This window comes from Rhizopus microsporus (genome assembly GCF_002708625.1).
Source record: "Rhizopus microsporus ATCC 52813 unplaced genomic scaffold scaffold_2, whole genome shotgun sequence".
In the NCBI taxonomy this organism is placed as follows: domain Eukaryota; kingdom Fungi; phylum Mucoromycota; class Mucoromycetes; order Mucorales; family Rhizopodaceae; genus Rhizopus; species Rhizopus microsporus.
The window spans coordinates 2,238,747-2,260,481 of record NW_019671917.1 but is presented as its reverse complement, the minus strand read 5'-3'; the positions used below and the strand labels follow the sequence as shown (position 1 = coordinate 2,260,481).

The 21,735-nt window shown below is 37.5% G+C and overlaps 13 protein-coding genes across 13 annotated transcripts; 10 read left to right on the top strand and 3 right to left on the bottom strand.

Annotated features, from left to right (window-relative positions):
* Positions 1 to 63: 63 nt before the first annotated feature.
* On the top strand, positions 64 to 1,620 carry RHIMIDRAFT_66587 (uncharacterized protein). The gene is made up of 2 exons (XM_023615544.1): positions 64 to 379; positions 449 to 1,620. The coding sequence occupies exons 1-2, from the start codon at positions 80 to 82 to the stop codon at positions 1,463 to 1,465; spliced, it is 1,317 nt and encodes a 438-aa protein (XP_023470520.1). The 5' UTR covers positions 64 to 79; the 3' UTR covers positions 1,466 to 1,620.
* A 286-nt stretch (positions 1,621 to 1,906) lies between these two features.
* On the top strand, positions 1,907 to 2,716 carry RHIMIDRAFT_289538 (uncharacterized protein; the record flags this gene model as incomplete). Its single annotated transcript, XM_023613652.1, has 1 exon — positions 1,907 to 2,716. One exon carries the CDS (start codon positions 1,907 to 1,909, stop codon positions 2,666 to 2,668), a length of 762 nt encoding a protein of 253 aa, XP_023470519.1. The 3' UTR covers positions 2,669 to 2,716.
* A 117-nt stretch (positions 2,717 to 2,833) lies between these two features.
* Positions 2,834 to 3,650, top strand: RHIMIDRAFT_266868 (uncharacterized protein). The gene has a single exon (XM_023611952.1). It carries the CDS (start codon positions 2,953 to 2,955, stop codon positions 3,628 to 3,630), a length of 678 nt encoding a protein of 225 aa, XP_023470518.1. The 5' UTR covers positions 2,834 to 2,952; the 3' UTR covers positions 3,631 to 3,650.
* Positions 3,651 to 4,994: 1,344 nt separating this feature from the next.
* On the top strand, positions 4,995 to 6,205 carry RHIMIDRAFT_311204 (uncharacterized protein). The gene is made up of 4 exons (XM_023614715.1): positions 4,995 to 5,157; positions 5,214 to 5,389; positions 5,453 to 5,591; positions 5,642 to 6,205. Exons 1-4 carry the CDS (start codon positions 5,000 to 5,002, stop codon positions 6,051 to 6,053), a joined length of 885 nt encoding a protein of 294 aa, XP_023470517.1. The 5' UTR covers positions 4,995 to 4,999; the 3' UTR covers positions 6,054 to 6,205.
* Positions 6,206 to 6,614: 409 nt separating this feature from the next.
* Positions 6,615 to 9,096, top strand: RHIMIDRAFT_289535 (uncharacterized protein; the record flags this gene model as incomplete). Its single annotated transcript, XM_023613651.1, has 6 exons — positions 6,615 to 6,728; positions 6,891 to 6,953; positions 7,008 to 7,104; positions 7,248 to 7,358; positions 7,407 to 7,484; positions 7,543 to 9,096. The coding sequence occupies 6 exons, from the start codon at positions 6,615 to 6,617 to the stop codon at positions 8,832 to 8,834; spliced, it is 1,755 nt and encodes a 584-aa protein (XP_023470516.1). The 3' UTR covers positions 8,835 to 9,096.
* Positions 8,905 to 9,347, top strand: RHIMIDRAFT_234401 (uncharacterized protein; the record flags this gene model as incomplete). The annotated part of the gene is made up of 2 exons (XM_023608147.1): positions 8,905 to 8,958; positions 9,210 to 9,347. 2 exons carry the CDS (start codon positions 8,905 to 8,907, stop codon positions 9,345 to 9,347), a joined length of 192 nt encoding a protein of 63 aa, XP_023470515.1.
* On the top strand, positions 9,130 to 9,984 carry RHIMIDRAFT_66547 (uncharacterized protein). The gene has a single exon (XM_023615543.1). It carries the CDS (start codon positions 9,332 to 9,334, stop codon positions 9,827 to 9,829), a length of 498 nt encoding a protein of 165 aa, XP_023470514.1. The 5' UTR covers positions 9,130 to 9,331; the 3' UTR covers positions 9,830 to 9,984.
* A 561-nt stretch (positions 9,985 to 10,545) lies between these two features.
* On the bottom strand, positions 10,546 to 12,448 carry RHIMIDRAFT_266857 (WD40 repeat-like protein). Its single transcript, XM_023611951.1, has 6 exons — positions 12,314 to 12,448; positions 12,176 to 12,264; positions 11,904 to 12,129; positions 11,705 to 11,856; positions 11,380 to 11,652; positions 10,546 to 11,325 (listed from the first exon to the last, which is right to left on the bottom strand). The coding sequence occupies exons 1-6, from the start codon at positions 12,441 to 12,443 to the stop codon at positions 10,954 to 10,956; spliced, it is 1,242 nt and encodes a 413-aa protein (XP_023470513.1). The 5' UTR covers positions 12,444 to 12,448; the 3' UTR covers positions 10,546 to 10,953.
* A 410-nt stretch (positions 12,449 to 12,858) lies between these two features.
* Positions 12,859 to 13,668, top strand: RHIMIDRAFT_66519 (uncharacterized protein). Its single transcript, XM_023615542.1, has 2 exons — positions 12,859 to 13,449; positions 13,501 to 13,668. Exon 1 carries the CDS (start codon positions 12,921 to 12,923, stop codon positions 13,320 to 13,322), a length of 402 nt encoding a protein of 133 aa, XP_023470512.1. The 5' UTR covers positions 12,859 to 12,920; the 3' UTR covers positions 13,323 to 13,449; positions 13,501 to 13,668.
* RHIMIDRAFT_66514 (uncharacterized protein) lies at positions 13,499 to 14,866 on the bottom strand. The gene is made up of 6 exons (XM_023615541.1): positions 14,757 to 14,866; positions 14,678 to 14,706; positions 14,567 to 14,626; positions 14,383 to 14,520; positions 14,248 to 14,335; positions 13,499 to 14,194 (listed from the first exon to the last, which is right to left on the bottom strand). Exons 1-6 carry the CDS (start codon positions 14,854 to 14,856, stop codon positions 13,635 to 13,637), a joined length of 975 nt encoding a protein of 324 aa, XP_023470511.1. The 5' UTR covers positions 14,857 to 14,866; the 3' UTR covers positions 13,499 to 13,634.
* Positions 14,867 to 15,004: 138 nt separating this feature from the next.
* On the top strand, positions 15,005 to 17,248 carry RHIMIDRAFT_197632 (Pkinase-domain-containing protein; the record flags this gene model as incomplete). Its single annotated transcript, XM_023606214.1, has 12 exons — positions 15,005 to 15,113; positions 15,165 to 15,306; positions 15,357 to 15,447; positions 15,492 to 15,592; positions 15,643 to 15,754; positions 15,812 to 15,831; positions 15,882 to 16,000; positions 16,051 to 16,156; positions 16,205 to 16,316; positions 16,368 to 16,488; positions 16,526 to 16,914; positions 16,961 to 17,248. 12 exons carry the CDS (start codon positions 15,005 to 15,007, stop codon positions 17,246 to 17,248), a joined length of 1,710 nt encoding a protein of 569 aa, XP_023470510.1.
* Positions 17,029 to 19,661, top strand: RHIMIDRAFT_66476 (uncharacterized protein). Its single transcript, XM_023615540.1, has 4 exons — positions 17,029 to 17,714; positions 17,765 to 17,874; positions 17,939 to 18,732; positions 18,789 to 19,661. Exons 1-4 carry the CDS (start codon positions 17,338 to 17,340, stop codon positions 19,197 to 19,199), a joined length of 1,692 nt encoding a protein of 563 aa, XP_023470509.1. The 5' UTR covers positions 17,029 to 17,337; the 3' UTR covers positions 19,200 to 19,661.
* On the bottom strand, positions 19,177 to 21,471 carry RHIMIDRAFT_266843 (amino acid transporter). The gene is made up of 10 exons (XM_023611950.1): positions 21,126 to 21,471; positions 20,914 to 21,064; positions 20,782 to 20,862; positions 20,505 to 20,731; positions 20,400 to 20,456; positions 20,194 to 20,336; positions 19,849 to 20,143; positions 19,710 to 19,794; positions 19,558 to 19,644; positions 19,177 to 19,504 (listed from the first exon to the last, which is right to left on the bottom strand). The coding sequence occupies exons 1-10, from the start codon at positions 21,414 to 21,416 to the stop codon at positions 19,446 to 19,448; spliced, it is 1,476 nt and encodes a 491-aa protein (XP_023470508.1). The 5' UTR covers positions 21,417 to 21,471; the 3' UTR covers positions 19,177 to 19,445.
* Between the last annotated feature and the right edge of the window lie 264 nt (positions 21,472 to 21,735).

The following is a 21,735-nucleotide window of genomic DNA, read 5'->3' as shown; positions in this document are numbered from 1 at the left end:
TGAATGTCCGACACCGTTTGTCCAAAAAAGAGGCAACGCCCCTAAAAATTTATCCTCCCCTTTTTTTTCTGTTCTGTCAATGATGATCAGCGAGCCAACACCGTTTTCACATTCCTTCAATTTTAACGACATTCAACGAGTTCATCCCCTGTCTTCATCTCCACAATACTCAAATACACTTTCTTCTATTCAACAAACAACCTCTTCAGACGATGTAACTACGATATTTGTAGTAGGGTTCCCCGAAGATATGGCCGAACGAGAATTTCAGAACATGTTTACTTTCTGTCCTGGCTTTGAAGCTGCTTCATTAAAATGGCATTGTAAGGATCAAGATGATGATACGGGTGTACCATCCAATGGTGGAAAGAAGCAAATGGTATATATAAAAAATTTATTATTATTATTATCATTCCAATCATTTAAAATTTTTTGTATATGTGCATAGATTGGTTTTGCTAGGTTTCGAACCCGCTTGGAAGCTCTTGAGTCGATTGAAGTATTGAGTGGTAGAAAAGTAGATCAGGAAAAAGGTTCTGTCCTTAAGGCTGAGATGGCAAAAAAGAATTTGCATATTAAACGAGGTTCAGCTACGAATCAACAATTACCGGTGACTACAACTCCTACGTCTACCTCATCCTCTACCTCAACAACTGCAAACAGTGCTAATGTACTGTCATCTACCAATGGGGATGTGAAACCAACTACGCAGCCAAGACGCACTATCTTTGATAACAATTTTGCTCCACCTTTGCCCAGTGATTTGCTTCAAGATCTCAAACATGATTTGTTCAGCGATCCAATTTCTTCACCTTCACCTACATATAATGATTCCCTCTTTGACATTCGCTCACAATCATTTGACCAGGACCTAGGATACATCTCGCGCTATGGGCTATCTTCACTTCATCAACAGCATCAGCATATTCAACAGCATCAACAACAGCACATTAGACTTAAATTCATGAATGACACAGAAATAGACACTTTGCACTACCTTTCTAAATCAACTCCACTTATCAACAATAACAATAGCAATAATAATAATGACTTACCATCTCGTATGGGATCCTTATCCATCCAAAGAACACCTAATCCAGCTGATCAGAACCCCCCTTGCAATACACTCTACGTTGGAAACTTGCCTCCAAATACAAGTGAAGATGAATTGAGAAAACTCTTTTCAAACAGGAAAGGATACCGTCGAATGTGCTTCCGCACGAAGTCCCAAGGCCCCATGTGCTTTGTCGAATTCGAAGACATCATGTATGCCTCTCAAGCTTTGAATGAACTGCAAGGATACGCATTAACAAATTCAGTCAAGGGCGGCATTCGATTGTCATATAGCAAGAATCCATTGTTCATCAAACCCAACAAGGAGAATGGAGTGATGAGCTTTAAGCAACTGGGTAATGCTCTGATGAATGATAATAGGAGAGATTTTATGTTTGATCCTCAATTGTAATTTTTTGATGCATTCTATCTTTCTCTGTCGACACCATGTTTTGTTATAATTATATACGCAATCTCTTTTTCATTCTTAGACACAGCACACACACATATATACAACATTTACAACATTCACAATCTAAAATATATTTTCATTAATATCTAGCAAATACACAAAAAAAAGGGAAAACTTGTATACCTTTCATATATTTATATACAGTTTAACATTTTAATATAATAAAAAAAATACTCTACGAATGTTTATAAGCAATCATGTATTCTCTAAAGAAGATGACAGTGTAACTTTTAGAATACAAATTTGGCCTTTTTCACACTAATGTTTATCATGTATTTCTTCCCTTACTTTTGGCCTTGGGCCTATTCTTAAAAGTAAACAAAACCTCTGCTTTATAAAAGTTAATAACTAACACGGAATGCGTAATTGTCTAATCTTAGAATGTTGTGTTGGAAGGAGCTGCCTAACGAAATCCTGTACGAAATATTTGAGCAACTTAAATCCAACTTTGTATTGCATGACTTAGTGGAATGCCAGCTTGTCTGTAAGAACTGGCGAAAACATGCGAGTTTTATCCTTTATCGTAAACTCACTTTTGATGGATGTTTGCAAGGGGAAAAACTCATAGAATGTATGCAGAACAGTAGCCTTAGAAGTCTTGTTCATGAGATAAACTTTTGGCGTAATAGGAGAATTGACAATGAAAGGATAATGTCACTTATCTATAAACTTGCTGAGACGTGTCCAAACATAGAGATTTTTAAAGACAACCTTCGTATCAACCATTGGAAAGCTCTTGGAGGAGCTGTACGAAGCTATTGGAAACAGCTGAAGCAACTTCCTGAACCACACTGGTCTATGTACAATGATGAGAATACCTTTGCGAACTATTACACAGTCGCGACTGTCTGTCGTCGCACTCTCACTCATCTCGTTCTGCCACCAGTACATCCAACTAACCCACAATTTACAAGAGTCCTTCCTCAGCTACCATTCTTCATAAGCTTGACGCATCTGACAGTTGAACCCAGCTATTATAACCCTACCCTCATGGATTTTGATGAGGTTATTAATCAATGTTCCAATTTGATGTGTTTTACAATAGACCCTTATCTTATGGTATTTGACAGAAACTCAGACTACTTCAAACGCTATGATATACTTTCTATACAGCCTCACTTCAAGCTTAAAGACTTGTGGTAAAAATCTGCCTTCATCAAGGTACGCTTGACTATATCATGCACAAGTTTCCCAATCCAGAATGTTGTAACGTGCACCTATCTTTTAATGGAGATCTTCTTAACCGTATTGGACCTTGGATGACAAGGCATTATGAAGAAAAGCTGCGGACATTCCAGAAATACCTAAGCAGCAGAAGGTGCGACTGGTTCTCCACTTTTGGATCATTTCCTCTGATTGAGGAGTATCTACAATGTACTACAAATGCTGTTGTACGAATTTATTCTAGTGATTATTCATCATTCTGTATGCAGCAAGACAACATTACTTGGATTATGAATAATACAAGAGAGAACACTGATAAACTAACAGAACTATACAAAAAATATCCACATGCCATCAAAGAAGTTTACATGAAAACGTTTGGTAATCATGAAACAGATCATCTCTTGCGAGCCATTCTTTCAGAATGCAAAGGATTAGAAAAATTAACTTGCGAGAAAATCGGTGAGGCTTTTTCACCAATCGAGTCTCCGGTATCAAATCAGATCCTGAGCTCCTCGTTGATTGCGTTAAGGTTGATTGTCACAGAAATACAACCAGAAGCGCTATCTGTTTACTCATATGCCTTTCCAGAATTACGCAACTTGATTATTGAAAGCTTTTATTTTGATGAAATACCGCCCGTATTTGAAATAGATATGTCCAAGGCTAAATTCAGTCACTTGCAAATACATCTTGATAGTGATCTATTCATTCCTGATGGATGTGAAAGTGAGGTAAAAGAAGTAGTTCTGGAAATCACTTCACAAAAGTCGAGTCCCACGCGATTTTTGACAAACTTTGCTGCACCAAACCAGATGAAAGAGTTTACTGCCAACAAGGAATACGGACGCAAGTTTGTGATTAACTGTGCTGATATTGATTTTCTCAGTTTATCAATTGACAAAACGCACGTGCTTAAAAAGTATCAATTGCTTTTGTAATAATAAAAGTTCAATACGTCAATTATTTTATGTCTGTGTAAATCCAAATTTTTGTTCAGTAAAGCATGCAATCGAGAGACTGAATCAAATGCAAAACAAAGATGTTATCATTGATTACATATCATAAATAAAAGATTCAAGCTCTTTGACATTTATTTTTCTTGAAATTTGATAACGTCATTCTCTTGCAGACGTACGGTACGAATATTCCCTGCCGATTAATTATGATTCGCTATCCGGAGTGCATGGTTTTTCTCTGCGGGATAATGTTTTATTTTTATTTTTATTATTTTTGTGGGCTTCTGAAAGGCCTCATATAATTACATTCTTCTAGGTGACGTCCCAGAGTAGTCTTTGCTTTCAAAGAGTTCAAGCATCGATGGTTTGGCTTGCTCAGCAGTTCCTACTTGTACATTGATCAGCATATCAAAAGTATAGCCCAGTTGACCCAGACCAAGCGATTGAAGGGATTACAAATTCCCCCAATCTATGCACACATGTGTGCATACACCAAACCCACTAAATATACAGTGGCCTTGTACCCTAATGAAATGTATTGTTTAGTCTTTAAGTATGCGATATTATCTAATCAACTTACCACCAACGGCTATACATAGGCTGGTGTTTCTTCAGGGCAGTCTTGTCAAAGCAACATGTCAATTTCATCTTTCTTCAAGTTGCACAATTTGACAAAATCAGGACGCTTTTCATCATCTTCATTCATGACTTTTGGAATATATACCTATTGACGCGCTTAATGAAGTAATACATTATAATAACCTCAATGTCATCTTACAGTAGAGCACACATTCTGTTTTCTATTACTTTATTGCAAAAGGTGAGCAAAAGACTAGTTGCTACTAGGCAACATTCAACACAAGTAGCTGTCATGGATTATTTCTTTCCTTTTTGGCAAGGTCTATGCCTCCCTTGCCCTCCAAATGCAAAATCATAATCATAATCACTCTGTTTACGTAAGGCAGAGCTACAAGACTGTTTAGATCAAAGCCCAACGTGATTTAGCCAATCATATTCACAGGTCAAACTTTCTGAGTAATTCTCAGTAGATAATAGTGTACTTGACAATTTAAAAACAATAGCAAACAAAAAAAAAGTGACACAATAAGATTTTACTGAGCATCATCATGCCATTACACACTACTGTCTTTGTAAATAAAAGGTTTTTTGTGAAAACAGAGGAGGGGATCACTAACAAGAAGGGCAAACATCTTTGCTTGGGAAAAAAGAACAAACCCTGGAGGGAACCCTGATAGCGTGTGAAAATGAGCGGAGAGAACGACCCTTTTTGATGAATAAAATGCGTCACTGGACCCTTTTCCTTTTTTTTTTTCTTTATTTTTTTTCTCAAATGATTACTGATATTCATAACAGACCTATTCATGAAGCTCTCAAGGAAAATGGTTATGTGATCGTCGATAACTTGATCCCACAAGATATGTTTACAAAATTACGCGAGGCTTGTGATCGTGTGGTTGACAAGGCAAGAAAGGGTGAATGGAAATACAGGTAAAAAAGTAAAAAAAAAAAAAAAATCAGGCAATGTAATAACTCGTTACATAAAGACGTCTTGTCGGTACTCAATTTCCTCCTTGGACTGAAGGAACGGATGTCTGGGGTGTTCAGCATTTATTACACCCTGATTTAAATGAACCTATCTTTGCTCAATGGTATGGATCTTGCAAGCTATTGGAAGCAGTTCAACAATTATTGAACGCAAAACATGAAGAATTACAACTTGGTAAGGAGTTGAATGATTTTTGGATTATGTAATCTGATGCGTGTGTGTAAAAAAAAAATTTAGAGTTATTCAATCTGCTGATAAACCCTCAGGAATCTGACTTTGATTTGACCTGGCATCGAGATGCCATTCCTGCAGAGACAAAAGAAGAAGACGAAAGAGAAAAACTGACGATACCACATTATGGTACACAATGGAACACGTAAGTTATACTTTTGAATCTAGCGCTCTTTCTAATCTCTTCTTTACTAGTGCACTTTATGATGATGCCTGCCTCTATGTCGTTCCCAACTCGCATCGTCGTGTTCGAACAGCCGAAGAACGGGATGTGACGATCAATGATCCCAAGAGTTCAAAGATGCCCGGTCAATTAAAAGTTGAACTGAAGGCTGGACAGACCGTATTTTATGATAACAACATCTTACATCGTGCCTCGTACGTTTCATCTCAAAAGCGTGCTACTCTTCATGCCTCCATGGGCACGATTGAGGGTGGTCATTATCGCGCTAGTTGTATCCTTCAACACGGTCTTGAGTGGATGCAGACGGACGAATTTAAACGTTCGTTACCAGATTCTCTTTGTGTACCTTTTGCTAACCTTACTGCTATGGCTAATAAGGCTGGCATGCCTAATCTTTGTGCTAAACCTATTCATGAAAAATAAAATAAAGTGTAAATTAGGTCAATTAAAAAATAAAAAGGCACCAATCTATACTTGGTAAAGCAAATCTGCAACTGTATTTTTCATTCTCAGCTTGTGTACAAAATATAAAAGGTCGCATTTATATGGGAACCAAATATAAAGTTGTCTATTCTTAATGTTTGGCCAACACTACGTGCACTAGAAAATAGGCTAATACTGCAGGCACTTCTTCTAGGCACTACATGTGACATCATTTTACAACCTCACATTACTTAACCTAAGGCTGTCCAGTGGAATATTCTTTAATGCAATTACACGTGATTGATCTTGGTTCTTTGCTGATAGAGCTAACAGCGTAAAACAAGAATAAAAAATAACAACATTTATTTTATCTCTTTTTTCTTCTTCTTGAAAAGAAACAAGCCAAGATAGTTGAAAAGTTTTGGGTGACATTATATATAGTAGGTAGAGGTAGCGCCTGTAGTATTAGTCTAACTTCTGGTGTATTTTCTGGTGCGTGTAGTGTTCACCGAAAAAAAAAGTATTGAAGGAGTCAACCTTGATATTGAAAAGGGAACATTAATGCAGGCCTATGCTCTTGACGTGTGGAAACACATATTTGGTGACAAACTGGTCTTTGTGAACTTGAGAGCATCTCGTGTCAATGGAAAGCCAATGAAATCACCGTATACAAAAGTAAGCTGCTACCATCTGGAAAATACCTTCAGTACATCAAGGGCCACTACCAGTTTTCTATTTTGTTCTCGTGTAGTTCTGACTTCGCAAAGTTGCTGATGTTTATGATTTCGTCAAAAAGACTTGTCTTGCTTAATTATTACATAAACGCTCATTAAATAGAAATTCCCTACAGCTCACAAGACTCAGGGTATTCCTATTATACCACCAGTGAAGAAGTCAACTGTATAAACAATAGCATCATCCTGCGAAGTATTGGCTAAGCTTCATAAAATCAAGTTTCACGAAAGCATAAGTCTTTTGCCGATCTTGAAGGTATCCTTTGCAGTCCCAGTCATTCTAATAAAAAGCAAAGAATTCGGTAGTTTTACTATGCGTAATATTGTATTTATATTAAACTAAAAATTTTTGCAATCGTCTAAAATTCTGTATCACTTGATTCCCTTTTTTCTCCCTTTTTTTCTTTAATGAATCAAAAAGTATTTCGATGGTTAATAATTACATGCTTTATATTTATAGCTGCTATCACAACATATATATTAAATGAAAATAATCCAAGAGAAATTTATACAGAAAAGCGCCTTCATTCAACAGGTATAAAAAGGACGACCATTCACGTTCAGGAACCCAGTAAGATATAAAGTGTATACAAAAAGGAGAGATGTTCAATTTGTATAGCACTTTCATTTGATCAAGTCGAGCACCTGTCTCTAAAGTATGACTTTGCCATCACTGACACACCCAAGCCATGGACAGGTAGCAAAAGAAGACAACAGCAAAAAAAAAAATAGTTATAAACCTTTTTTTTTTACAGAAAAAGATTTAGAATTTTTCAAGACAGCCGCAGGTGAAACTTTATTTTCTCAGCTCACACTCATATCAGAACCCAACGTGGCACCCAATTTTGCCATGATGACGGCTGCTGAGCGACTTTTCAAATCACTCTTTATGTATTTCGATCAGCGACTTTCCCAGAATGCCTCGTTGGACGAATCATGGCCATACTACAAACGGCTCGAGGACGCGCTCTACCCATGGATACATCCTCACTGGGAAAACCTGTTCCATATCAACAACCAGACGAACGGACAAGGCATTGTCATGTGTGTTGGAAATGGACAATTCAAGTTTGCAGCCACAAGTATCCGGGTGATACGAATGTTGAACACAAAGTTACCGATCGAGGTCTTCTTCATACGCGAGGACGATCTGTCGGTAGCCAAGAGATATTATCTCAAGAGCGAAATGGACAATGTAACGCTTCGAAAGCTAGATGATTATATTTCGGACTACTATACCAAGTTTGGAGGATGGGCCATGAAGCCCTTTGCGATGCTCGCTAGTCATTTCACCGAGGTTATTCTTGTTGACGCTGACGCCTACTTTCTTCAAGATCCAGCGCTCCTCTTTCAAGACCAGGCCTATGCCCTCACGGGTGCCCTCTTCTTTTATGATCGTACGTTATTTCCCAACTGGCACGTCGGCCCAGACTGGTTACGCTCATTTCTGCCGACCATGAGCTCGCTCGTCCCTCACACGCGATGGTTCAAGTACACATCCTCCCATGAACAGGAGTCCGGCGTGGTCGTGATGAACAAGCGAAAAGCGCTGCTTGGCTTATTATCCACGTGCAAGCTGAACGGTAAGAGCGAGCGAGATGAGGTGGTCTATAAGCACGTGCATGGGGATAAGGAAACGTTTTGGATCGGTCACGAGATCATGCAGACACCCTACGCCTTTATCAAGTCGTTCGGAGCAGTCATCGGGAACATGGGACGCGGCGGACAGGACGGAGAACCGACGCAGGTCTGTGGTGTTCAGCTACATCTCGATACGACAGGTACCCCTCTCTGGTTTAATGGTGGGCTCTATAGAAACAAGTATAAGGAAACGCTAGAGTACCTCAACTTTACTCATTTTGCACAAGGCGATGATTGGGAATTTGCAACCCATTGTATCAAGAATACAGACAAGATTCATGAACTAAGTCCTGATCAAAGGTCAATTGCGCTGGCAGCAGTTGAACTGGATAAGCAAAGAGAAAAGGATGAAGAGTTATTAGAACAAGGACTATGGAAGCCGAAAAAGACGATAGCATCTCATTAAAGAGACATAATAGGTCATCAAAACTCAATCTGCTGCAAAATTAAAAGTGTCCAAGTAAATATATTTCTTCATGTCTGAAACAAGATTGATTGCCGAGAGTAACTCGGGTGATGGTGGATCTATTGTGTGTAACGATTATACACAGAAAAGGAGAAAACAGAAATTAATTCTCCTCTTTTGGACCATTCTTTATGTCATTTAATTAGTTGACATAAACTCTATTTGATTATAAGTGCTCTTCTCTTTCTTTCTTTTTTTCTTCATTCCTTTTATACAACATGAATTCAGGAGCCAGTAAATTTTTTTTTTACCTTTTCTTTTATCACCATCCTAAAGCTAACATGTGTACATACTTTTTTTTACGAAAACGAGCAGGGAAAGATTTATGACGAACAAGGCAAAGATGCTATGGAATGGGTTGAAGAAGTTGATCCTTTTCATTTAGAAACTTTAACAACATTGCGAAAATACCAACAGGCTCAGCCATCCGAACAAGAATGGATGAGACAATGAACGAAGTGGCTTTAAGAACAAAAGAAGAAGGCAACAAAAAAAGCGGGAAAAGTTATAAAATATATTCCCCTGACCAGAAGGCACTTTTTCTGTACTATTTGCAGGTGAAGTGGTATAAGGCTGCTAAAGCAGCTAGATTGTCGCGTATAGCTGAGCGTACTGGTCAGCAATGGGCTAAAAGATTGAGGATGAGCCTGAATGGGATATTTTTGAGAAGCAAACGAATAAGGACAAACAAAAGACTGGAATGTTGCAACAAGAGTATAAAGAGTATATTATTAATCTATACGATCAAAGCTCCCCAAGCACGTGTTGTAGATATTGTTGAAAGTTTGACAAAGTCATTTGAGAATTTCAGTTTGAAAGCAACCAGTGTTCGTAACTTCATGAAAACTGAATGCAATTTTCATTCAAAAGAGCAATATTACGTTCTAGTGAACAAAATTCTGAAGATAAACTTCGACAGTGCTTTGAATGGGTAGAGCGCTGGATATCAGCTAATATGGACTATCTTTCTAACTGTGTTTTTGTGGATGAAATTGGATTTGACATAAATATGCGTCCACCTTCAGCCTGGTCCACAGTTATTACACCGGCAATTGTGGAAACCCATACAATATTGGGTGCTATCAGCGCAATGGGGGTAGTAGGAGTACTAGACATTGAGCTTAGAGTGGTATAAAAGCCCAAACAACGTAGAATTGGCGGCGTTGGAAGAAAAAGAAAGCACACACCAAATGTTAAAAAACAAAAGGCCACTATTTAAATTTTATTCGAAAAACCCTAAATAAAATGGATAAAACCCCTCTTATGAACGGCTTTTATATTACTATGGACAATGCACTTATTCATACATATATTGCTATTGACAAACTGATCACTTTAAGAGGCTATAGAAGCATACATCTTCCCCCATATTCACCCGAGCTAAACCCAATTGAGCAATTTTGGTCTGTTGTAAAGAACAAAGTCAAGAGGGGCATGTTTTCTGATGATGAAGATCTCAAGGCAAGAATTGCAGATGCATGCAACAATGTTCCTATTCAACATGTGAAAGCTTTTATACAACACTCATGTAATCAATTCGAAAAGTGTAGAAATAAAGAACCTTTATAATCATATCAATCCTTTTCGCTTTATCGCAATTTAATTTCACAAAAAACTGCGATTTGATTTTTGAGAAATCCGCAAACTGTATCTTATTCTTCTTCTTTTGTATCTTGTCTGTCTTGGCAAGACCAAGTAAACTACAGCTACAGACAAGTCTGTCAAAAGTCGGTGTCAATTTTAGTGAGATCGGGTGCAAATGTATCATGACAGATTCTACACAAGATGACCGAGATACTACTTTATGTCTATGCTTTAATCGAAGCAATGGTACGTTGAACGATAGCAAGAGTTGCTCAACTTTACAAGGTAAAAAATATATATAATATATATAAGAGACTCGCTTTTTTTTTTTCTTTAGATGGTGTATTTCAATTCTGCAATGATGTAACCCAGGATATCCCCGCATGGCAACGATGTATAAAGCAATTCTGTCCTTGCACGTAGAGACATATAATACACTTTTCTTTTTATTCTATATAAATATATATGTATATTTCTAAACCTTTGCCTGATATATTCTCAGCTTCTTTTCTTCACCACCGCTGAGTATCTTTTCATTGTCCCAGTACACACTCAGGACTTTTTCTTTATTCTCTGCACTATCCATGGTGTATAAAGGCTCTTTGCTGCTACGAATATCCCAGACACGTACTGTAGAGTCGTATGATCCTGAACATAACATATGTTCGGACGTCTTTGACCAACTGACAGAGGATACCCAGGCAGAGTGTCCACGTAGTGCTAATTTTACGTTTGTGCCATCGTCTGATTTAAGATCCCATAATCGAATTGTGTTGTCAGCGTGGCCTGTAGCCAGCAGTTGTGCGCGTGAAGAGTAATCTACGCCTAACACTACCTTTTCACAGTTCTACAAATGGCAATCAGTCTCTTATATCCAAAGGTTTCTTTTTTTTTCTTGTACCTTTGTGACCAAGTTGACTTGCTGTTCAACGTCCCAGCTTCTGATAGAATGATCCCAGCCACCGGTATATACAATATTGGAATTGACCGTATTGAAAGTAACAGCATTGACAGCGCCAACATGTCCCTCTAATTCAAGTGATTTTGTCTTTATCTTTCTGCTATTTACGGTCTTCTTTTTCTTTTTCTTTGGTTCTTCTTCCAAGGACTCATCTTCAGTAGGTTCTGATGACGTCCAAACTCTGACAATACCATCTGCTGCAGCACTGGCAATCTAATATATACATTATATATTATTCCTGCATGTGCACAAATTCAAAACTTACATAGTTACCGTTCGAATCTGTAGCAACTGATTCAACTGGACCCTTGTGTCCCTTGCACTCATACATCAAACGATAAGATTCATCATCAAAAGAATACTCCCAAGCCAACACGCTATGATCCAATGATCCAGAAAAGACAATGGCCTTATTATCTATGATTCTTGTTAGTTTGATTACAAAAAAAAGAGCATGATCCTACCATCGACACGTCCAAGCGCAACACTTTTGACTGAATCTGTATGTCCAACCAAAGTGGAAATACATTCGCCTGTCGTATTCCATAATCGAACCATGTTATCATATGAACCAGTGACAAAGAGTCCACGGTTTCCGGTGACAGAACTAATCCAATCATCATGTTGATAGGCAGTCAAGGGAACAGGTGGAAGCATAGACTCGACATATTCAATGGTGATCAAGTTTTCCTATTTACAGAGTTAAAGGTGATGCTTTTCAAACATTCAAACTTACAGTTGAAAGCCTGTTCATATTGAGGTATTCTGCAATACTTGTTCTTAATAATTGGCCATCGATTAAAAAGTCGAAGGGAACAGGTGTTTCTAATTCTTGTTAGATCTCGTTTTTTTTTTTTCTTTCTTTTTCTGTTACCATTGTCAAGTAAACCGTTGACAATCTCTGAAAGCCCTTCCTTCTTTATATCAGAAGGAAGCAGCATAGCAGCATCGCTGACTTTGTATTGGCTTTCAGTGACAAAGCGTACTTGAACTTGCTCTGACATTGGAGATATCTTGCGAAAATATAAAATGGAAAAAAAAAGTGACATTTTGCTTGAATTTAATGTCTCTCGTGGATCTGTGGCTTATGCCTCTCCCTCTCTCTTTCTCTCTCCCTTTTCTTTCTTTTCCCTCCCTCCCTCCCTCTCTCTCTCTCTCTTTACCTTTTTCTTTTAGATCCTTTCCCTTGAGGGCCTTGTATTAATAAATGTTGGCAATAAAGTCCTAAACTGTCGTATGAAACTTTTATACTGTGTATTTTGTATATCTTTTGTTCTCTTTAAATACAATTTTTATAAAACAAGACTGGCGTGAACAAGTTGTTTAAAAGGCATATGGAATAAAAAAAGTCCATAACAACCAACACTGAGGGAGCGTCTTTTAATACATCTCTTTCCTATCCTTCTGTTACTCGTGTGACGGGATTAAACGCGCATAAACACGTCTAGAACAATTAATTTATTTTTTTTTTTTTTATCAGCATGGCAGAGGATGAGGATAAGCGCTTTCAGGATCTTCCTCAAGTCGAACAATTGTTGGAAGAATTCAAGGCGTTAAAGATATTAAAGGAAATAGAAGAATCTCGGAGAAATATTGATCATGAGATGCAAGAATATGAACAACGACATGTAGAACAGTTTCAATCGAGTCAAAGTGAATTAGAGCGATTGAGGGCAAAAGAAGCCAGTGTGATTGAAGAATACAAGACCATGTTGGAAAGAAATAAGCAATCGAAACTAGGACATGAATCTATGGAAGAGAATATTCGACAACTCGATGTGCAGATTGCTGAATTACAGAGAGAAAGAGAATCATTGATGAAGCAAGTTCAAGTGTTGCGTGAAAAGGAATTTTCACCTACCAATATTCCTAGTACAGAGTAAATAAAAAAGGGAGAAATGATGATCGTCCGCTGATCATACCCAATGCATAGGCTTACACTTGCCTTATTTGAAGGGCTAGGGATTAAACCAGTGATGGAAGATGGACAAGTAAAGAAGTTGATACTAGGTAAATGATGATGACATGTACATGTATAAAATATTAACCATTGAAAAAAAGAAACTCAGGATAAGTTACGTTCATGTGTATTTGATGTGACTGAGCGTAGTGCGTCATATAATACAAGCTTCATTTGGAAGTTTCTTGCGAAAGGATTAGACGAATAAATAGTTTATTATACCCCCCTCCTATATTTATGAAGTAAGGGACCAAAATGTATTAATAAAATTTTCTAGCCAAGTTGATTTTTCTTCAGGTATGATGATGATAGTATGCCTATTATTATTCATGGTTGGGCAAGAAGCCTTTTTGATCCTTTTGACGTAATCAGCTTGTAAGTCATTCAAAGTCATCTTGATTGTACACATCTCTTTCATCATGTCACATACAAGTTCAACCAAGGGGAAGAAATGCGTGTTGATATCAGGGCAAGTGTGTACCCAATCAAATTGTTCATGAAAGCGATCCAAGTCATCAAGTAAAGTCATTATCATCTTGTTACTCATATCACTAAGCTCTGTCATGTCAAATATCCTTTTAAGTCTCTTATTCAACAGTCTCACATCCGTTGATTTTATCTTGTCTAATGTTTGTTGTGTGACAGAATGTAGGACATCCAAAGGGTGCTTCACAGGTGCCACTTCAAATTTAGGTAATCGTGCTACCCTTTCGATGACACGCGTGTCTTTTCTAAATAATAATAATCGCTGCTCGTGTTCCTTCAAGAGGACGTCATGTGTTATTTTGAGTGTTTCTATATGTCATAAAGGCATGAATTATCATGTGTATAATATACTCCTTAATTACCATGCTTTTCATTTAACCGCTTATACTTCATATTTAGCGTATCATTTGTCTTTTCCAATAGTGTCAATTCTTGCTTCAAGTCACTAATCTATTGAATGAATGAGTGTCAGTCCTTTTGTATCCTTGTCTACTTGCCTGTGTTTTCAGTTCTTGTTCTTTATTTATCTTGGTAGTCAATAACTTGTTTGTCTCTTCACTCCTCTCGACCATCGTCTTTAATTCATGGCAGTAGGCTCTCATCGATTTTAATTCATTTTGAAGTGATTCAATCATCTAATATGAATTAATATACTGTTATTTATTTTCTATTCTTCATTACTTTATCAGATTGTTCTTTTTCCCATTTCAATTGTATGTTTTCTCGAAAGATATCAAATCTCTTTAAAAGAATTAATATTATTATTTTTTTTGTCTTGTATTGTTTATTTACATGATCTTCTAATAAGAGTTGACCCATTTCTAATAAAAATATGAGAAACAAGTCAAAAAAGAAGGCATGATAAGTCTACCTGAACTAAAGAATGCATGAGGTTCAATAGTTTTAAATGCTTCATGGCCTTGAATATGGTCCAATTGATTATTATTATTACAGCAAGAGAATTCATGCATTTTAAGTAGGAGAAAAAAAAAAAAAAAAAAGAGAGAGAGAGAGAGAGGAGAAATAAAAAAGGAAATTTAGCTATTCTTAAAAAAAAAATATCAGTGTGGGGTGACGTCTATTTTCCCTTTTCTCTTTTCTTCTTTCTTTTATAAACTAATGAGCAACAACAACAACAGCAGCAGCAATAATAATAATAATAGAATTCGAATCGGTCAATACAATATCATCAGTACGATTGGTACTGGTTCCTTTGGGAAAGTAAAACGTAAATATATAAAAATAAATAATAAACAATAATATACTTACCTCTCCGTAGTTGCCGTACACGCTATCACGGGACAAAAAGTAGCCTTGAAAATCATAAACAGAAAGAAAATAGCCAGTATGGATATGAGCGGAAGAGTCAAGCGCGAGATTCAATACTTGAAATTACTTCGTCACCCACATATCATCAAACTGTAATATATAATCTATAGATATACTCTGTCTAATATATATCTTCCAATAGATATGAAGTGATAACAACCCCAACCGATATCATCATGGTTATCGAGTACGCATCTAAAGAACTATTTAATTATATTGTCGAGAAAGGAAGAGTAAGTAAAGCTTATGCTAAATATCATCTTACAATGTCTTTTAGATGTCTGAAGATGATGCTCGTCGTTTCTTTCAACAAATCATTTGTGCAGTCGAATATTGTCACAGACACAAGATTGTTCATAGAGACTTGAAACCAGAAAAGTAAAAAGAAAAATCAATTGAATACAAGCAGATATTAATAGTGTGTATAGTCTCTTATTAGATGCAAACAACAATGTCAAAATAGCTGATTTTGGATTGTCGAATATTATGACAGATGGCGATTTCTTAAAAACAAGTTGCGGTAGTCCAAATTATGCAGCTGTAAGATAATCACACTCAAATTGATATTATGATTAATATTTATGTGTATATATATAGCCTGAAGTCATATCTGGAAAGTAAATGATTCATCTCTCTTTGACTTTTTTTAAAGCTAATGAAAATATAGATTATATGCTGGACCAGAAGTTGATGTTTGGAGTTGTGGTGTGATTTTATATGTTATGCTTTGTGGTAGACTGCCATTTGATGATGAATATATACCTACTTTATTCAAAAAGATTAATGGTAAAAACCAACTATTATAGTCTATAACTAAATCTCATCTCTGTTGTTAGGTGGAATCTATAAAATGCCATCATATCTTAGTCCAGACACTAAGCAATTATTGACATCCATGTTGGTGGTGGATCCTTTAAAGCGTATAACAATACAAGAAATAAGGTAATCTCATGATTTTACCCAACCTTTACTCATAAAAAAAAAAAACAGACAAAATGCATGGTTCAATAAAAACTTACCAGATTATCTTCGACCACTACCAAATACCGAAGAAAATGAAAATATGCCTATAGATGACGCTCTAGTATCCGAGTTATCAAAAGTAAGTCCCCTAAAAAAAATGACATGATGTATATAAACCAACATACAACAGAAAATGGGGTACTCTGCTGAAACGATTTTGAAAGCTCTAAAGGAACCAAGCAACAATCAGTTCAAGGTAGCCTATCAACTCGTACTCGACAATAAAACATTGTTTAAAGACAGTAAGTTGTGTCATATGTATCTTATATTGTATTCATACCTTTTTAGCCGAACATAACAATATTCCAAGCTTCCTTGCAACATCACCTCCACCGTGGAACACGTCTTTGAATACAGATGACATAAACCATGAAGACGAATCGTCCATTTCGGTACTAAGTTCCAGTTTACCCAAGGCAGAGCCTATAGGAAGAGAAAGGTCTTCATCCATCGCGTCTCTCAGAGCGGATTTACCTATCATTTACGCCACAGGCACTCCACCACCAGGTGCGATGGCTCCACCCAGTCGCTCGACTCAACCGAGGCATTTATCAATCAATACGGCCACGAAGAAACCACATAAATCAAGATCGAAATGGCACTTTGGTATTCGAAGCAGATGTCCTGCATGGGAGGTCATGTTGGAGATATATCGATCCTTACAGAATGTTGGCATGGTACGTAAACTTACACATCATCACATAGCAACTCACAATGAGATAGGAGTGGAGAACAGTGGATCCATATCATCTACGATGCCGATACAAGTATGCAGAGCTCGGCCTTGTTGTCAAGTTTGATTTACAACTCTACAAGCTTGAAAACAATAGTTATCTAGTAGACTTTAAAAACGCAGGCACAAAGCGTTTAGACGCAGACGGAAAAGAAATCAAAAAGGTGCCACAGGGCCCATTTTGGCAGTTGGATGAAGAAGATGCCTTGGCTGAACATATGCAGAGTGTGTACCCCTTTCTAGATGTCTGTAGTAAATTGATTACGGATATAGTCTAAATAAAAAAATACCGGCCGGAACTTGAAATGGCACAGATATAGCCCTTTCTTGGGAACATGGAGAGATTCCCACTCTCTTTTTTGATCAGATGAGCACCGAGATGCAAAGTGTGTTTGAGGCCTTTGATAACTATAGCTGGGACTCTGACCCTGTTTTTCAAGCTGGTTATCAAAGCATTATGGCCAGCATGCCAGCTGATAATACAAGGTTACTAAAAGCAAAGCACTTTTATTTTTCCAAGTTTCAACAGTCATTTGACCTAGACGCATATCTGCAGTATGAGAAAGAAAAGAAACATGAATTGTATGAACGTGTAGAGGATTATAATTATGAGAATGACGAAACGTTTGTGAAAGGGTTACCAGAGATCATCAAGGGATACGTAGAGCAGCAAAAGAAAGGATTATGGGATAAGGACAAGCTCGAATTTGAATTGAGAAAGGCAAAGGCATTTTACTATCATGCGTAAGTGTTGCTTATTTTTCTCTTATTGTTTCTAAATTTATCTTTACTAGTAAAATAGAACAATTCGACATCTCAGATTATTTCAGCTATATCACAAAGAAACAAGATTCAAAAAAGCCTGCTTGTCCATTTGCTAACCTTTGGCAGAACAAAGGAACAGGTAATAAAAAAAAAAAGAACCAAACCCTACCACTTTAACATGTCATTGATACCCCTTCATCAAGTCCAAACACAAGATCAAACCAATGGTGCTTCATTTGTCGTCGCAGAAGAACCCAAGTTCACAGGCGCGATAAAAATAACACTATCATCGCCTACAAGCAAAAACATTCTTTCGATAGACCGACTTGATGAATTGCAACGAGCGATTGAAAAGGCTAATGATGATCACATCACTTGCATGTTCTTGACAGCAACCGTGTATGATAGTCCCATCCCATCCAAAGAAATGATTGAAACGAACGATACCAAGATGATTTGCTGCGGTTTGCCGTACGAAGAAACATCGAGATTGGTATCTGGCTCTGATCTGCGTCAGGCCTCACTTTTTAAGATCTCAAGTGCGTACAATGACCTCGTTCGCACGCTCTTGACATCCAGCAAGCCAACCGTTTGCTTTCTCAATGGCCAAATTCCTCTGAACGCTGCTCATCTATTTCTCCTTCCAAAGCATATACGACTCATTACGGAACATGCACTGTTGAACCTCGGACTTGATCTCTCACATAGTCCTATACCTCCTCTTTACATTCTGAAATCCTGTAGCAAAGCCTCTGTGATCCTCTACCTTGCCTTGGCTCCGCCTGTTAAACTGCGCGGGCCAGAGCTACTGTACCTTGGCTTGGCAGATTTCTTTGTTCCCGAATTGAAACTAAGTGATGCATTTGATACAGCAAGAACGATGGCTATATGCAGAGTACCTGATCAAGCCGTTCGACTCGCCTTGGGTACTCGACACACATATGCAGGACCGAACAGAATCACTGTTTGGCAAGATCAAATCGAACAAGTATTTGAAGTAAGTTGACCCTTTTTTTTTCCTCTAGTTTCCCCCCTCTCTAACAACAAAAAAAGTCTGCAGAGAGCTTTGAAAGTCTAAAGAGTCAACTAGAGTCCATTCACAATAAATGGGCAGATACCATCTTGGATCACTGGAACACGCTCCCTCCTACCTTACTCAAGGTGATCTTTAGGGCAGTAAAGCAGATGGATACGATGGAGTCAATCGATGTTTTGGAACTTGAACAAAAGCTGAATGCAAAATGGAGGCAGACTGAGGATTATAAGGAATGGCTGAGGTCCGGTAAGAACTGGTCAGATAAAGAAGACGTTGAGTTTTATTTTACGGATTTGACATTGCCACCATTGTCCGATGGTGTTGTTTACCAGGCACCTGCAGAGCAAGAGAGCCAAGCTCTTGTCTGTCCTGTGACTGGACAGACGGCTTCTTCTTGTCCAGTTGCTGGTGTGATGAATAAAGTATAACTTTTTTTTAAAAAAAAAGAACGTTTATTTTTTTTTATATATAAAGACCTTTAAACATTTGTCCTTTTTATGGCGCCTCTTCTTCTTCAACAGGAACAGAAGCATATCCCCCAAAGATCTCCTGCTCAATAGCAGCCTGTCCTTGATTTCTGATAGATTCATTGTATGATTTTGCTGGTGTGTTTCTAATAACTATTTGATAATACTACGCATAGGGTTGGTCAGTGATTGAACAACGTTGAGGTGTCATATTACCCAAAAGCCAGTACAGGCAACCATGGAGAGGATGGCAGTGATATAAGGAACTAATAAGAAGCAAGATTAGTTGTCTTTTGAATTCATATTTGCTACAACGTACGCCAGTAAGGATAATATTTGTTATCCACAGGAATAAAGACAAAGACGAGAGCATATAAAGTGAAAAACAAAAAGGCATACACGCAAACTAAAGATACACACATAAGACATTGCATAGATTGGTTCTATTTTTTTTTTTTTTTTTTTTTTTACCTAATGGCGCAACAATCGGTCTATTGTTATTAGGCTCACGTTTCCTTAAGATGATGATGGACAGTGCTATTAAAAAATAAAATATCTATTTTTATAAAGTTACAAACCAACTGCATATACTATACTTATTGATACAAACATAAACAGGATACGCTGCAAATGCTACAACGAATTGATATACAGCACCGGGAGGAGGTCCAAAGATGAAAAGGATGGAAAGAACATACTGTAGAACGTATGCATTCACGGGGGTCTTGAGCTGAGTGTTGACTTTTCCAAAGATATGGCCATAAGGTAAGAGTCCCTGTCGTGAGACTTCCATGATGACTCTTCCCGCGGAAAAGTTGATGGCGGCACCACATCCAAATGCGCTTAGACCGATACATAACGGAAGTATAGTAGAAGCAAAGCTTTCGCCTAATGACCTAGTGAAACTTTATACGGGGGTAAATAGGGATGAGAGTAGGATCAATCATAGTATTACAATGCTGCTGCCACAATGAACTCTGAGCTCTTCATCACATCAAGAGGTAGGGCAGCCAAATAAGCCATGTTGGTCAATATATAGAGTGTCGCAGTAGTGACAATAGCTGCCGCTGATGATTTTGGTAAGCTCCTGATGGGATCCTAGGGGGGGGGGGGACAAAAGTTTATGATTTGTCTCTCTCTTTTCCTTTTGTGCTTTTGTACCTTTACTTCGTCCAAAATAAAGTTGAGATTATGCCAGCCACTATAGCTATTCATTACCTAGAAAAAGATAAGTAAAACAAGACAAAAAACTGAACTATATCGTACATAATACAAAGCAGAAGCATAAGGCCCAATAGACGTAGTAGTTGCATAAAAGGACAGATTGAGTGAAGCGTCAACGTCTGAAGGAATCACCTTGATAATGATCAAGATACCGATCATGGCGATTAAAGAGAGCACCGAAAGTTTCACAATGGTCAACAGACTCATCATGTTCATTGATGCCCTTGTAGAAAAGATATTGACAAGACCTAACAGGGTGGCGGATAATACTAATATCCCCACATGAGTGCCTTTTTTTTATATGTATCTCCATCTTTACATGCCCAGTATCGCTCTGCTTGATTGGATTTATACTTTGATCCAAAAATAGCATAATTCATGTAACCACCAAATACAATGCCTAATCCTGCTTTAATGTTGTGTGTTTTTTATATATACAATGATAGCCTACCCTGAGATGCTACTCCACTCGATCTGTTCATAAGACTCCACATTGTAAACAGATAAGCTAAAAGATATTTCGGTTTCCTATAGCAATATTCCAGATAGCCAAGTTCTCCACCACTTTTTGTTTGTGAGTCTTTTTTTTTTTTTTTTTTTACCTATGATGCATCTTAAACAAGAACGTAAGATTATCATTTTTTCTCTGTTTGCGTATATTACCATAGTTCCCAGTTCCATAAATGTAAATGTTCCTGAGAACGCCACGAAGGCTCCAATCGTCCAAATGATAAGATTCATTCCTCCGGATCCGACAAGCTGTAGAGTAAGAGCCGGGCCAACGAAAATGCCAGCACCTATAATATAGCTCATGTTCACCATCGCACCTTGAACCCACCCAATCTTGCGTTCTAATCGCTGATCGCCAATAGCTAATGGCTCCATATGCTCCACTTGTTCTGCCAACGCGTGTTCATGTGATATCAATGGCTCGTTATGTTCTTCTATCGTCATCTTGAAAAAGAATATGAAACGGAGGAAGGGGGGAATATATTTTATCAGCTAAAAGTGAAATCCTGTGCATTATAAATTTTGAATCAGCGATTCTGTTTCACATCACAGTCTTTTTGATAAAATTAAAAAAGGGATCATCGAACAATAAATGCAGCTTTATATCACACATACATGAATATGCGCAAAGTACTTTTATATAAAATGTCTTTTAGACAGTATGTATGCTTTTATGCAGTGTACAAAAAGGGTCCAATGTTACTCGGGCTACACAGCATATTATCAAAACAGATCCCCTTTGTTTATTGAAGCAAAAATTAGA

Excerpts from the sequence above, each read along its gene's own strand:
- RHIMIDRAFT_266857 (XM_023611951.1), bottom strand. The coding sequence starts at position 12,443 with ATGTCAGAGCAAGTTCAAGTACGCTTTGTCACTGAAAGCCAATACAAA. Across the intron at positions 11,653-11,704 it reads CAGATTCGAACGGTAACTAT|ATTGCCAGTGCTGCAGCAGA; the intron begins GTAAGTTTTGAA and ends TGTATATATTAG. Across the intron at positions 11,326-11,379 it reads AAGTCAACTTGGTCACAAAG|AACTGTGAAAAGGTAGTGTT; the intron begins GTACAAGAAAAA and ends TGCCATTTGTAG.
- RHIMIDRAFT_66476 (XM_023615540.1), top strand. The coding sequence starts at position 17,338 with ATGAGCACCGAGATGCAAAGTGTGTTTGAGGCCTTTGATAACTATAGC. Across the intron at positions 17,715-17,764 it reads AAGGCATTTTACTATCATGC|TAAAATAGAACAATTCGACA; the intron begins GTAAGTGTTGCT and ends TATCTTTACTAG. Across the intron at positions 18,733-18,788 it reads AAATCGAACAAGTATTTGAA|TCTGCAGAGAGCTTTGAAAG; the intron begins GTAAGTTGACCC and ends CAACAAAAAAAG.
- RHIMIDRAFT_66587 (XM_023615544.1), top strand. The coding sequence starts at position 80 with ATGATGATCAGCGAGCCAACACCGTTTTCACATTCCTTCAATTTTAAC. Across the intron at positions 380-448 it reads ATGGTGGAAAGAAGCAAATG|ATTGGTTTTGCTAGGTTTCG; the intron begins GTATATATAAAA and ends ATATGTGCATAG.
- RHIMIDRAFT_311204 (XM_023614715.1), top strand. The coding sequence starts at position 5,000 with ATGATTACTGATATTCATAACAGACCTATTCATGAAGCTCTCAAGGAA. Across the intron at positions 5,158-5,213 it reads AAGGGTGAATGGAAATACAG|ACGTCTTGTCGGTACTCAAT; the intron begins GTAAAAAAGTAA and ends CGTTACATAAAG. Across the intron at positions 5,390-5,452 it reads ACATGAAGAATTACAACTTG|AGTTATTCAATCTGCTGATA; the intron begins GTAAGGAGTTGA and ends AAAAAAATTTAG.
- RHIMIDRAFT_66547 (XM_023615543.1), top strand. The coding sequence starts at position 9,332 with ATGGATGAGACAATGAACGAAGTGGCTTTAAGAACAAAAGAAGAAGGC.
- RHIMIDRAFT_266868 (XM_023611952.1), top strand. The coding sequence starts at position 2,953 with ATGCAGCAAGACAACATTACTTGGATTATGAATAATACAAGAGAGAAC.
- RHIMIDRAFT_266843 (XM_023611950.1), bottom strand. The coding sequence starts at position 21,416 with ATGACGATAGAAGAACATAACGAGCCATTGATATCACATGAACACGCG. Across the intron at positions 20,732-20,781 it reads AGCAGAGCGATACTGGGCAT|TATTATCCGCCACCCTGTTA; the intron begins GTAAAGATGGAG and ends TGGGGATATTAG. Across the intron at positions 19,645-19,709 it reads ACCGATTGTTGCGCCATTAG|TTTGCGTGTATGCCTTTTTG; the intron begins GTAAAAAAAAAA and ends GTGTATCTTTAG.
- RHIMIDRAFT_66514 (XM_023615541.1), bottom strand. The coding sequence starts at position 14,856 with ATGCATGAATTCTCTTGCTGTAATAATAATAATCAATTGGACCATATT. Across the intron at positions 14,707-14,756 it reads TCATGCATTCTTTAGTTCAG|AAATGGGTCAACTCTTATTA; the intron begins GTAGACTTATCA and ends TATTTTTATTAG. Across the intron at positions 14,627-14,677 it reads AACTCTTATTAGAAGATCAT|AGATTTGATATCTTTCGAGA; the intron begins GTAAATAAACAA and ends ATTCTTTTAAAG.
- RHIMIDRAFT_66519 (XM_023615542.1), top strand. The coding sequence starts at position 12,921 with ATGGCAGAGGATGAGGATAAGCGCTTTCAGGATCTTCCTCAAGTCGAA.